Source organism: Primulina tabacum, chromosome 11 (genome assembly GCF_025594145.1).
Source record: "Primulina tabacum isolate GXHZ01 chromosome 11, ASM2559414v2, whole genome shotgun sequence".
Lineage (NCBI taxonomy): Eukaryota > Viridiplantae > Streptophyta > Magnoliopsida > Lamiales > Gesneriaceae > Primulina > Primulina tabacum.
The window spans coordinates 35,979,259-35,993,622 of record NC_134560.1 but is presented as its reverse complement, the minus strand read 5'-3'; the positions used below and the strand labels follow the sequence as shown (position 1 = coordinate 35,993,622).

Genomic DNA, 14,364 nt, shown 5'->3' with positions numbered 1-14,364 from the left:
GACCCATTTCACTTCGTATGTCATGGCGATCATAGCCTTTCCCTGCCATTTCAATTTGTGGTGATGAAAGTGGGAAAGACGAAGAGTGCAGAAAAATAAACATAAAGACCTAGATTTCGAGAGGAAAATACGAAAAATCCGAGAGACAATTATGAGGAAAATGATGAATTGGCGGTGTAAATAATGAAGATAAGTGTGAAAGAACAGTGCCACGGTAACAAAACATTTGGTAACTTATTTAGCCTAACGGTAAACAAAAATTGTAAAAATATAGCCGTTAAACATTTCAGGCAATTACTGAGATGATTGTCGCACAATATTATTTCAAAAATTCCAGAGATAAACCCACATCGAATTTACACTCCACTAGACTTGAAATATCACTGATATTCGAATTTTACCAAAGTCGGAATTTTCATCGAATTCTCCTTTTGTTGAAATACTCATGTCCTTATGACTTCAACAATATTCACAATTATATGTTTATGCATGATCTAGTTATGCCTAATTACAGAATGTAACTGAAATAGAAACATGAAAACAGACATGAGATATGCTTACAGATGAAGTGTTTTCACAAGTTGGCAACATCTTCCGATAACACCCACAATTCCCAACAAAAATTTTGATTTTTCTCCACACTTGGTGATTTTAGCAACTATTAATCATAGAAGTGGTAGCTCCCACACTAGAAGAACAGTCTTCTTTTGGACTCCTCTAGGTAGCTTTTTCCATTTTCTTCTATATTGATTTCTGTTTAAATTCAGAAGAGGTAGCTTCCACACTAAAAATACAGTCTTCTTTGGACTCTTTTAGGTAGCTTTTTCCAATCTTTTCTTCTGATACAAGAGCATGTTTTATAAATATTTTCAGTCTAATCAAATCACTTTTCACATTGGACAAACTCATGGTATACATGATTATCCTTCACTACTTAGTGACTCAATTCGAATATTTTTCATGTCCAAGTGTATTAAACAAGATCGAATAAGGAATTGTAAGTGTAACAGAAGATTAAGCAACATCATTCTAACACATCATATCACAATATGCATGTAAATGCAGAATGTTTAATGAAACAAATGCACATGCATGTTAGGTGTTGTCCGATATGTTGTAACATCTGAGACAACATCGATGAATGATCAGGCAGAACACATGCTGAGAGATTTCCTAAGGTTGGAGAATCTCTCAAAGTCTAATGCTTTTGTGAATATGTCAGCCAATTGGTTATTTGTATCAACAAATTCCATCCGAATCAATCCTTTCTCTACTAGATCTCGAATAAAGTGGTGTCGAATGTCAAAGTGTTTAGTACGAGAGTATTGTACTAGGTTTTTTGAAATGTTTATTGCACTATAATTGTCACAGTACACAACTAAGGGTTCACTCTTAAGTCCATAATCTTCTATCATTTTATTTATCCACAAAAGTTGAGTGCAACCACTTCCTGCTGCCACATATTCGGATTCAGCAGTTGAAAGTGAAACACAGTTCTGTTTTCTACTATGCCATGATATCAAATTATTTCCAAGGTAAAAGCAGCCTCCAGAGGTACTCTTTCTATCATCCAAATCCCCTGCCCAATCAGCATCTGAAAACCCTACTAAATTTGAGTTGGTGTCGTGAGTATACCATAATCCTAAGTCAATGGTTCTGGCTATGTATCGTAGGATACGTTTTACGGCTTTTAAATGAGAAATCTTAGGATTAGATTGGTATCTAGCACACAAGCAAACGCTAAACATTAAGTCAGGACGGCTAGCAGTCAAGTACAGGAGACTTCCTATGATGTTGCGGTATAAGGTGTTGTCAACATTTTCGGCAGCATCATCTTTGGATAATTTTTCATTTGAGCCCATAGGTGTCTTCATGTGCTTGGTGTTCTCATTAGCAAATTTCTTTATCAAGTTTTTTGCATACTTACTTTGACACAAAAAGATGCCATCATGCATTTGTTTGATTTGCAAACCAAGAAAAAAAATTAGCTCACCAACCATGCTCATTTCGAATGTGGATGACATGCACTCAACAAAATTATCAGCATGCTTTTGAGATGAGGAACCAAAGATTATATCATCAACATAGACTTGACAAATAGGGATTTCACCTTTGGATTTCATAATAAAAAGGGTGTGTCTACCTCACCTCGTTTGAAGCCAATTTCAAGAAGATATTCTGTTAGTCTGTCATACCATGCACGTGGTGCTTGGTTCAAACCATAGAGAGCCTTTTTCAACTTATACACATGATTCAAGTTATGTTGATCTTCAAATCCTTTAGGCTGTCTGACATATGATTCCTCACACAAGGTACCATTCAAAAATGCACTTTAACATCCATTTGAAACAATTTGATTTTCATGTAGCATGCAATAATAGCTAGCGAAATTCGGATTGACTCAATGCGGGCAACAGGAGCAAAGGTCTCATCAAAATCAACCCCCTCAACCTGTGTGTACTCTTGAACAACCAACCTTGCTTTGTTTTGAATGATGTTCCCTGAATCATCAGTTTTATTTTTAAAAATTCACTTTGTTCCAATTATATTGATGTGGTCAGGAGTTGGAACTAGATCCCAAACATCATTTCGAACGAATTCATCAAGCTCATCATGCATAGCATTGATCCAAAACTCATCTTTTAAGGCTTTGTCAACATTTTTATGTTCAAATTGGGATTCAAAACATGAAAATCTGACCTTTGAGTAAGCAGAGCTCATGCATATAAGTCCAGCCATCTTTCGGTAATCGATTTTCTTCTTCTTTCGAGTTTGAACTTCACCTTGCACACTTCCAATTATTTGAGATGATGGATGATTTCTCTGGATCTTAGTCGATATATTATGTCCATCATCTCCTATGTCGTCATCACTATTTGCTTCGTCCTCAAATTCAGTTACTTCAGTGTCACGTGTTGTGCTAGGTGTTGCAACATCCGGGGCAACACCTGCATTTTCCAGTACAATTGGGTTTTCCAGAAGGTTTTCAACGTCATCCTCAGCAGTTTTCTTCTTTAGATCTGTACAATAATCAAACACAACATTAATCGATTCCATAATAGTCCTAGATCTTAAATTAAACATGCGATAGGCTCGACTATTAGTGGCATATCCCAAAAACAGACATTTATCACTCTTTGAATCGAATTTGACAAGTTGATCCCTATCATTCAAAGTGTAACAAACACATCCAAAAATATGAAAATATTTGAGATTATGCTTCTTTTCCATGATTATTTCATAGGATGTCATGGTTGAGCCACTTCCTAAATATACTCTGTTTGAGATATGATAAGCCGTATTTAGGGCCTCTGCCCAAAAACGCTTTGAGATATTTTTTGAGGTCAGCTTCACCCTAGCCATTTCTTGAAGTGTTCTATTCTTGCGTTCGGTAATTTCATTTTGTTGTGGGGTTTTTGGTACCGAGAACTTATGTGAAATACATTTCCTGTCACAAAATGATGCGAATGAAGAATTCTCAAATTCCTTATCATGGTCATTCCCGATTCTTCTCACTTTCAAATTATGAAAGTTTGTGATTCTTGTGACCAATTGTTTAAACACACTGAAGGTGTCTGATTTCTCCCTAATAAAATTGACCCATGAAAACCGTGAGAAATCATCAACACATACAAAAGAATATTTCTTACCTCCAAAGCTTTCGACTTCCATAGGACCCACAAGATCTATGTGAAGTAATTCCAGACAGCGTGTTGTCCCAGATGTTGCCAACACCGTGTGTGACACGCGATTCTGTTTTTCTTTTTGACATTCACCGCACACATAAGGTATCCCAGATGAGAGATTAGGCATACCTCGCACTACCTCGTATTTACTCAAATTCCTCAAAGTTTTGAAATTTACATGACCGAGTTTCTGATGCCAAAGGTCAAGTTCAGTGATTTGTGCATGTTTGCATGAAAGTTCTTCACTTATTTGGTAGCAATTGTCCGAAGAACTTGTACCTGTCATGATGCATATGTTAGATTCATCAAAAACTTCACACACATGTTTATTAAACTTGACATGCACATTATCATCGCATAATTGACTTATGCTTATCAAATTTGAGTTTAATCCTTCAACATGGAGCACACTGTGGAGCTTTGGTAGTCCTTCAACATTCAAAGTTTCCTTTCCAACAATCTTTCCTTTAGCTCCCCCTCCATAAGTTACTCTGCCACATTTTTGTTCAACATAATCGATGCGATATTCTCTTGACCCTGTCATATGGTGTGAGCTTCCACTATCAAAGTACCAGTAACCTGCAGTGTTAGTTTTTAATAAAGTATAAACAACATTACAGTGAATTTTTACCTTTGGTACCCAAACTTGTCATACTGTAGGTCGATTCTTGGAGGTGTTGCGAGAAGTGTTGTGCAACTTTTGAGGCAACATCTGGATTGACTTTTGGTTCATGCGGTCATCCCTGAGCTTGAAACAATATGGCTTGATATGTTCAGGCTTAAAGCAGTAATGACATACATATCTGCGTTTTCTTTTCTTAGGAACAGGTGCAGTGGATTCTCTTTTCGGTGGAGAGCTTTTGGTTGAAGGTGTAGGTTGTGGCGGTGTGAATGTTTCAGTTTTTCCTTTCACAAAAACGGTGGATTTGAAGATTCACCAGTTTCATATACACTGTCTTTGAACCCTAAGCCCTTCTTGTCATCTCTTCCCATCAAAAGTATGGATTCAAGCTTGGATGTGCCCGAATTAAACTTGGATAAAGTTTCAGTTGCCTTTTGAAGTTCTTCTTTGGTCTTTCCCAGTTTTAAGTCCTTTTTGCTCAGAATTACTTCAAGTTTGGCAACCATGGCTTTTAGATCAGTGTTTTCCTTTACAAGAGTGAAGTTAAGGTTGTTTCTTTTGATCCAATCCTCAAACAACTCTTCATAAAGCTTTTGAACACTCCCAAGAGTCATCTCTTCATCATCAGCTTCCGATTCATCATCTACACTCAAATTTCCAGAAGTTGTGGATTTTAAACATACAAATTTTTTGCAGATGTTGCGGCCAGGAGTGGCAACATCTAGGGCAACACCTAATGGATTCACCTACAGCCTGCGATTTTCTGTCAATAATGCAGTCAAGGAGGTGTGATTATCTTCATCATTGGATTTCTCCTCCTCATCAGATTCTTCATCGCTTAGAGACGCATTGTAGCCTTTGTTCTTTCGCAGTCTGTTGGCACATTCATTTGCATAATGTCCGAACCCCTTGAACTCTCTACACTGCACTGAATCATACTTCTTTGAGTTAAATTGTCCTTTGTCTTCGTTCCTTGATTGAAATTGTTGCTTGGCAGGAAACCTTTGTGGTCTTTGAGGGGCAGGAGGACTTAGAAATTTCGAGGGTTGTGCATCCTTCTTCTTATCTCTGATTCTCTTCAAGTAATCCCCAAATTTCTTTGTGATAAAGGAGATAGAGTCCTCACAAAGGTCTGATTCATTGACTTCTTGGGATATATGAAGAAGGTCATTGAAGGAGTCATTTGAAGCTTGGAATGCAATTGTTTTCCCCTTATCCTTCTTCTGCATGTCTATGTTCATCTCAAAAGTGCGAAGTGAACTGATAAGGTCTTCCAAAGCCATTTGCGTTGTGTCCTTAGCCTCATCTATCGCACAAATTTTTATGTTGAATCTTTCGGGCAAAGAACGGAGAACCTTACTAACTAATCGTTCATCGGAGACGGGGTCTCCAAGACTGAACGTCTCATTAGCAATTTTCCGTAGGCGACGATCATATTCCAGTATGTTCTCAGATTCTTCCATCCTCATCATCTCAAACTTGGAAGTAACCATCCTCAGTCTTGTTCGTCGCACACTCTCAGAACCTTCACAGTGTCTTTGTAGAATGTCTCATGCATCCTTGGCTGAGACACAATTAGTAATAAGTCCAAACATGTTCGTATCAACTGAAGAAAAAATGGCATTCAGTGCCTTTGAGTTGTAATTTGAAATCTGCAATTCTTCAGTAGTCCAGTCACTTTCCGGTTTTATCAGACTATCACCATATTCGTCTATTCTCCTTGGTGGAGTCTAACCGCTTAGAACTCGTTGCCATGCTCTCTCATCTATGGACTTTATATGAAACCAAATTTTGACCTTCCATAGACTGTAGTTAGTTCCATCTAATACTGGTGGCCGAAGTGTGATGTTTGCGAGTGATGGATCCATTTGAATAGTTCTGTCAAACAAAAACAAAAACCACAATCAGCACTTAGTATATCAAGATTAGGCTCTGATACTACTTGAAATGAATTATGTTCGACAGATGTGATTAAATATATCAACAGTAGTGTAAAATAGTAAATTTGCGTTTTATCAGATTTAAGTGTTGTGTCAAATGTTACAATATTTAAGACAACATACAACGGAATATTATATTTTGTGACACAAATTCATTTTAAATAAATAGATAGACAAGCTTGAATTTGCACAAGTATAAATACTTATGCGGTGCCTTATGACAAAAATTAATCACTAGAAAATCACAATGTTTACAAAAAGCTATCACTAGCGATTTAAACAAATATCAATTTTCTCAACATATTGAGAAAATAAAACCTTTCTAAAAACAACCAATAATAATAAAACATCAATTAAGAAAGCAAAAAAAACGTGATGTCAAAAGAGGAGCCATGAAAACGATCTTCAACCAACTTCGTTACGGATGTTGTCTGAAGATGTGCCCAACATTCAAGGCAACACGAGATCACCACTCTCCAAAACAGCACGATCCTTGATGACTTATTTCTCTGATCTTCACGCCGTGCATAAGTTCAGTGTTTGTATGTATGATCGAGTGAGAAGAGGCCTAGCGAACAAGAGAGAGTTTTTGATGTCCTTGATCTCTTATTTATAGATGTACACTTTATTCTTCAAGGAAACCTATTGCAGAAGGAAAGTAAGAGTTTTATTAAGAATAAACTCTTAATACCATATCTCTTTAAATTATTATCATAAATAGCATATCTATAATATATTTGCTTAATTAATTCATTATCTTATAAAGGCAAAATCTCACAAGATATTGTATGAAATCAAATTAATAAGGAAAATATATTGTTAGGGAAATAATTTAAATCAAGAGATTTTATCAATTAAATTCGGAAATATTATTTCCCTTCAGATCTGTTTGAAGTTTTTATATATATTTTTTTTTAGTGTTGATGTAACATCGGGCATTTCCGTAATACCTATTGTCATGTTAACATTTCTTTAAAATAGAACTAAAATGTAGAAAAAGTTGAGTTATTGCACTAGAGAGTGTTTATAGTCACTTAAAAATGATTATTCACTTTTAACTTTAAAAAAAAAATCATTTTTTCGTTTTCTAACCCCACATTTTGCTTCTATTGCTGCTCAATTTAAGTAAAACTCAAAGCTGGTGTAATGTTGATTCTGATTCTTCAAAAGCGATTACGATAATTTGGTAAATAAATGAAAAATCTTATAGACACATTCTTACCCGAATATTATTGTGTAATCCAAATTACCTTTTACATTCATTCAAATAAATGAAGAGATAGATAAGTTAAATTATAATGCCGATTGTTCTATTTTCATATGCATAAATTTGTATTGGAATGAGTGGATTTTTGGTAGGGCTGGAGTTACAATTGGTGAGATTGAGACGAAAAATCAATAATAGGGCCTGAGTTACACTTGGTGGATTTTGGTAGGGTTTGAGATATCATTACAGGTCAGATCACCCAAGTCTTCACCTTCGCAAAATCATCCCAAGTTTGAAAATTCCAACGGCATGAACATTTAAATTTAATCCTTTTGGCGTCGAAAATGAGAAATTTGAGAATTTGAACTCATAATTATTCATATTGGCATAACATGGTTTGCTAGAATTATTGGTTATGACAAAAGATTTCAAGTTCATAATAAGTACATTTAAATGATATCATGAAAATTTGCCCCATGAGATTAATTCACTAACAATAATAAGATTCAGAAACGCAGATTTTGATGCATACGTGATTTGCCATGGAATTATAAATCTACGAAACTTGATATAAAATATTTTAAACGAAGATAAATACAGATTGTAAATGAATATTTGAAATCGTGTTATTTTTCTAAAAATCTGTTTAAAAATGAAAATTTTGAAATGAAAAAAAAAATCTCTATTTTTATTTCTTAATATATTTATGTTATTATAGAAATATAAATAGATGTTTGATGAATTTTTTAAAGGTAAAATATGAACTATTGGTGATAAAATACATGTTCGATCCTTAAATATTGTACTAATGATATGAACAACCATGATTTCTTTTACCCTAAATTTTAGTGATTGACAAAATAACAACATCGAGCTGTTACAGAAAATCAGTCACTTCATTGTTTTATAATTTCGGGTTTCGGATCAGTGATGAAGAAGTCAGACCTCTCAAGTTATTTAATATTTTCAAACTGCAAGTCACACAAAGTTAAGACCGGAACAAGCTTTTAAATAAGCATTCAATGTAAGCCTTTACAATCCATGTAAGGCCCTGGCCCTGTCCTCAGACCCTGCAATCACAGTTCCTGGACTCAGACCAGCTTGCACTTACTCATCGGACTTCTCCACGCCAGGAAAGTGAAGTTTGTGCCTTCCCAGGATTCGACCCCTCAACCTCCTGGCATATAGGTATATTGGCTACAATCTTGGTAACCACTTGAGGGGTCGAATCCTGGGAAGGCACAAACTCCACTTTCCTGGCGTGGAGAAGTCTGATGAGTAAGTGCAAGCTGGTCTGAGTCCAGGAACTGTGATTGCAGAGTCTGAGGACAGGGCCAGGGCCTTACAATCCAAATGTCATTAAAAAATGTGTGAAGAAAAGTAGATGCTTGTTTTTCAATTGTTCTGAAACTACTTGTTTTGGTATTACAACAATATCTCACCAACTCCTGATATGACAGAAAATTTCTTAGTATTTCTTAAATCAAGTTACTTTTCAGAATCTATAAAATTAGCTAAAGACGAAAAAGAAAAGTAAACATTAAATGAGATTTATTGCAGTGTAAGATGTTGATAGAGACAAGACCATTATATCGAGAATTATTACAAGTGATTATTGAAAAGTATATCCGATCGTTGAAAGTTTTTAACTATATAGATGAAAATTCAGTCAAAAGAATTCACTTACGCTCTTGGGTATCAGAGCTGGGTTTTTTTAAACTCAGATAACTATACATTCAAATGATACAAATTTATATGTTTTTCAAAGAAGATTATGATAATTGAAAAATATGTATGTAGGCACATTAGCGGCTCAAGATACGGTTCAATGATCTTAAAATCCAATCCACCCGTTGTAGCATCTGATGGTGCTCCACAGATGGTGGAAAAGCACCGTTCTGAGTGGACGACTGAGGATAAGAAAGCTAACCTCGACAATATGTTCAATGATATCCTCTACAAAACTCTGGACAATAACATGTTCAATATAATCAAGACTTGTTCTACAGCCAAAAAGATTTGGAAAAAGTTGACCCAACTCTATGATGGCAATGACCATACCAAAGAGAACAAACTAATTGTTGCTATCCAAAAGTTTGATAATGCCATAATGAAGCTCAGAAAAACTCTAAATGAATTTGATGAATAATTTAGCAGCATCATTATCGAACTTGCATATCTCAGTAAGGAATATTCTGACCGTGAGATTTCTTTGAAGGTAATGAGAGCACTTCCTAGAAAGTGGGATGTAAAAATGGTGGCCATGAGGGAGTCCAAAGGATCAAGACAGAAGAAGAGCTATCAACTCCCCAAACCACAAAAAGCTCTGGCCACCACAATATCAACTCTAACCATTAATGAAGAAGCCTCTAGTGAAAAATCTGCTGAACAATTAAACAATGATGCTATGTCTTTATTTTTTAAAAAATTTGGTAAATTTATGAAGAAGAATCAGTCCAAATTCAATTCTTATCGTAAAAAAATAAAGATGATGAAAATCGAGATTTTTTAACTTAGGGAAACAATGCAATTTCATTGCAGATTGTAATAGGCCGAATAAATATGAAAATAAAACATTTGAGAGACAACGGTCCAAAGATAAAAGAAGATCTTTCTAGAAGAATAAAGATTAAAGAGTGTTTGTTGTTGAGGAGAGCAAAAGCAAATGGGCCGATTCAGATTCAGAACAATCCAGTTCGTGGAACTCACCAAGTGAAAAAGATTATGCATTGACTCAATTGAATTTATATTCGAGGATCTTGTCACAACACTACACGACATGATAGATAAGCACAAAAGACTCTAACAATTATCATACGAAGCCAAGGCATAAAGCAAAAAATTGAAATAATAAGTCAACCAATTCTAGATGTTTGTAGCGAAAGGAGATTGACGGTCTGAAAGTAAAAGTTAATATGTTAGCCGCTGAGAATGATGATATGATGAGAGTGTTTCAATCAACGTTGAATGCAAATGGTTGACACTCCTAGTCAACTATTGGAGCTAGTCTTAAGCTTCCATAAAGAGATAAATGAGTTGGAAAAACCAGCTGGTGATAGAACTGAGGTAGAGTTTGACAATAATGAGTTCAATAATTCTGAGGCAAGTACTCAATCATGTTTATACAAGAGCAAGTAAAAAATGTAAATTTTGAAAACAGATGCAACCATCATGGTTTAGGCTACATCGAACAGTAGAATTATAAGTCTGACTGAACATTGCTTAAATGAAGGCAAAGTCAAGCCACTCACAACGGCTTGAACTGGTCTTGCAAAAAACAAAGTTCAACTTGACATTACTCGGTGAAGAGAAAATCAAGTTGTTACCACAATTGCAGACCTGTTCAAAAGAGATACAAACTGAACGGAAAAAATGAACAGTTTAAAAAATTCAGTAAGAGAGAGAACAAAACACGTAACTTCACCGATTTATGCACAAGCTCACACTCTTTTGGATACACACAATGGCATGAGTTCAACTTTTTTAATCTTGTTGTGTTTTTACGAAACAAATAAAAATTATGTATGTGATATGTGAAATCAATGGCAAATAAGAGCAAAAATCGGGCTTCCCGAATATGTATAATTTATAACTTATTAAAATCACTCCAAGAGTCGAAATTCTTTTCATTTTCCGCAACTGATTCAAACTAAAGTTTCTTTGTATTTACGACGGTAATAAGTACAAGTTAAATTTGTTCGTAGAAAGTAGATAAAAAGACAAAAATACAATGTATTGGATTAATTATATTGCTGTAAATGATAATTTTGAGAAGACTTACAAACGGATGCATGTGCAAAGTAGAGAAAATGACTGATGAAATATATATGATTTTCTGATCAGTCGGTTTCTTTTTTCTTTGCTATCTAATTTCAATCTCACTCGCATCCATCATACATAAATTTTAATTGAGAATATGTTTTCATAATATGTAATATTTCATCTAAGAAATACATAATAATGACGTTACGATTCACGAGATAAAACAATTATAATATGTATCACAATAACTTCTCTCGGAATTTCACACAAAAGGTATCTAAAAATCTTAACATAGGTTGTTTAATTTCAAGAATTTAAAAAAAAAAAAACCTAAAATGAAGTGATATTCAATTCCTCAAACTCTTTCAAATATCAATATACATCAATCATGTAATATATATATATATATATATATATATATATATATATATATATATATATAGGTAATGTTTCAATAGTATTATAATGTCATGTGTCTTTTTCACTAACTAACGGAGATTAGTAATTGATTATTCTTAAAAGCTTAATAGGTGATGCATGTGCCATACGGAGATATATAAATCAATTTTCCTTAAATTGAACAAGAAAAAGGTCCAAATCTAGTAGAATCTTATCCCCAATCTACGTACTTTTACCTAAAAATTCCACATTAGTAATTAATTTAAAAAGGGTCCCAATAAGATTTCATGCATGCTACTTCTAAATGTCCGTAAAGCTCATTTCCTAATTAAAAATTCGATCTCCATTCCCAAATCTTACGTTCCAATTATTTATTCTTTCCCTATGCTAACTAAATAGTTTATGCGTCTTTATATATTTATACTAAAAACATCTGATTTGATGAAATATAGTATAAGATTGCTTCTTTTTTTTTTGGTTGAGAATTTCTATATATATCATTCTAAATGAAATTATAATTATATAGTCTCGAAAAGCACGGACGAGCAACATGTTGGGAAACTTGCACGTGTGGTTCTGGCATTTCCATAATAATGAGGTAAGCCAGAAAACCCAACCTATACAAAGAAAAAAAAATCACTCGCAGAACAAGGACGGCGAAGGGTTACGGGTAGAGACCAAAGATCTTGAGCGACAGATCTTTATACCTGAATGAGAGAGACTAGGGCTGCCCAGACCGACCGAATGGGTCCACTTCGAGTGGAGTCTCAGCTAATATATATATATATATATATATATATATATATATGTCAAATAGTATAATATCATTAAAATTCAAGAAACACTACTCGGCCATATATATTAGTATGGATCGAGAAACGTCGTGAATAGTTTAATAATATATTTATATATATATAAAAAATAATTTTTTGGGTGGAGGAATGATTGGTTAGGAAAAAGGGCGAAATGTGATATAAAATTCAAAGATTGCAATTATATATTATTTGATAACATGAATGACACGCAATAATGGATAAATTTTGGACCCTACTACAAAGATAGTGAACTTTGCTGGTTGCTTGATGTAAGATATTGTGCTTTCGTTTCACAAGTAGCCGACTAGTTAATAAAAAATTACATATTGTTTATTTACAATGAAAAATAAATTTTCATGTTCATTTTTATAAATCTTTTCGATTTTTTAAAAAAAAATTATGATATAGTCTCGTCTCCCTGGCCCGAATAGTTAAAACTTCACATCCGTTTTTAAGATGAAAATATTTAAATTTTATGTACGTACTGTTTAGATATTTAGGTCTTGTCCATGTATAATTATTCGAAATTTTGTCGCTAAATTAAAATCTATTATCTGTATCCAAATCGCACTATCTAAATTTAAGTTCCTGTTTAATTTCTACACATATAACAATATGTGATTGAACTATATGATAAACTTAAGTTCTTGTCCATATTTATATATAATGTTCACTTGCCTTGCTCGTCTCTGTGCATATTTATAAGGTTACACTCATATATTGAATATACAATTTAGATATGGTTCATCACATCCAATATGAGGTGACACTTATTTATTGGATATACAAGGTTTGATATGATTCATCACATATAATAGTTGAGTGTCACTTCATTGATGGACAAAATAACAAAACTATATATATAATTTTTTTGGTAAAACGAAAAGTATTTGATCTTACGTACTTATAGCATATCTATAACCATAGATTACCAAATTATAGTGTATAACTTTTTTGGTAAAATGACAAATATTCGATCCTACATCTAACGTATCTGTAACCATATATTACCAAATTATAGCTCGATCGTGGACTGAATTATCAGTTGGTTAAGTTGTACAACACACTCAAAATTTCTATCTTCTTATTGATCAAAATGGATTACGATTAATTTGGGGTTGTAAATGGGACCAGATTATTGTCACGCTGCCACCATAGAAAAAAAAGTGAAGTTAGCACAAGTTTTCCCTTATATTTCCTCACGAAAGTGCGACGAATCCAAGATTGAAAGAAACAGTCCCTATCATATATATCATGTAAGATAAGCAATCATCATGAAAGCAAAAGCAATGATTATTCACAATTATTATATACATCATTGGTCAAAATGTTACGTCCCCATTTTTTTATTAGATCAAATTACATCATTCATTCCATTATTATATATTTAACTATTCATTTGTGCGCATGCAGCCTAAGGCCCCACCCTAAAATTAATATAGAAAATCCTTGGCAATATCCAAATTAAACAAGTCTTAAATAAAACATCACGTGTTCTTTTATATATATATATATATATATATATATATATATATATTCTTGGCTTTTGGGATTCATATGATGTAAGCTAGTTAAGTTAGTTTATTAATTTCATATATTTTTCATGAATGTGGGATATATATTAGATGAATCCGACTAGATTGCTGATTTCAAGAATCAAGTTGAAGTAAAACTTTTGAGTTTTAAATTTTATAACTAAATGAGTATAATATTCATTTAATCTAAACAAATTACGGCCAATCGAGCAAAGTCATGGCTCCAATTTTGAACATTTTTACCATATTGTTTCGTAGAATTATATATGTTTGTAGAAGATTATTTATGCATGTTGGATTTAATTTGTACACAGAGCTATCCGGACTTGGGTTTTTACACTGTTTTAAAGATTTCGTGAGTGATACTGTTAACATCAGCTATGATTTATTAGTAAAAA

The 14,364-nt window shown here is 33.6% G+C and overlaps 1 protein-coding gene across 1 annotated transcript; it reads right to left on the bottom strand.

The window, feature by feature from the left end:
• Positions 1–2,529: 2,529 nt before the first annotated feature.
• Positions 2,530–5,801, bottom strand: LOC142519793 (uncharacterized). The gene is made up of 4 exons (XM_075622819.1): positions 5,059–5,801; positions 4,625–4,956; positions 3,651–4,265; positions 2,530–3,020 (listed from the first exon to the last, which is right to left on the bottom strand). Exons 1-4 carry the CDS (start codon positions 5,799–5,801, stop codon positions 2,530–2,532), a joined length of 2,181 nt encoding a protein of 726 aa, XP_075478934.1.
• Between the last annotated feature and the right edge of the window lie 8,563 nt (positions 5,802–14,364).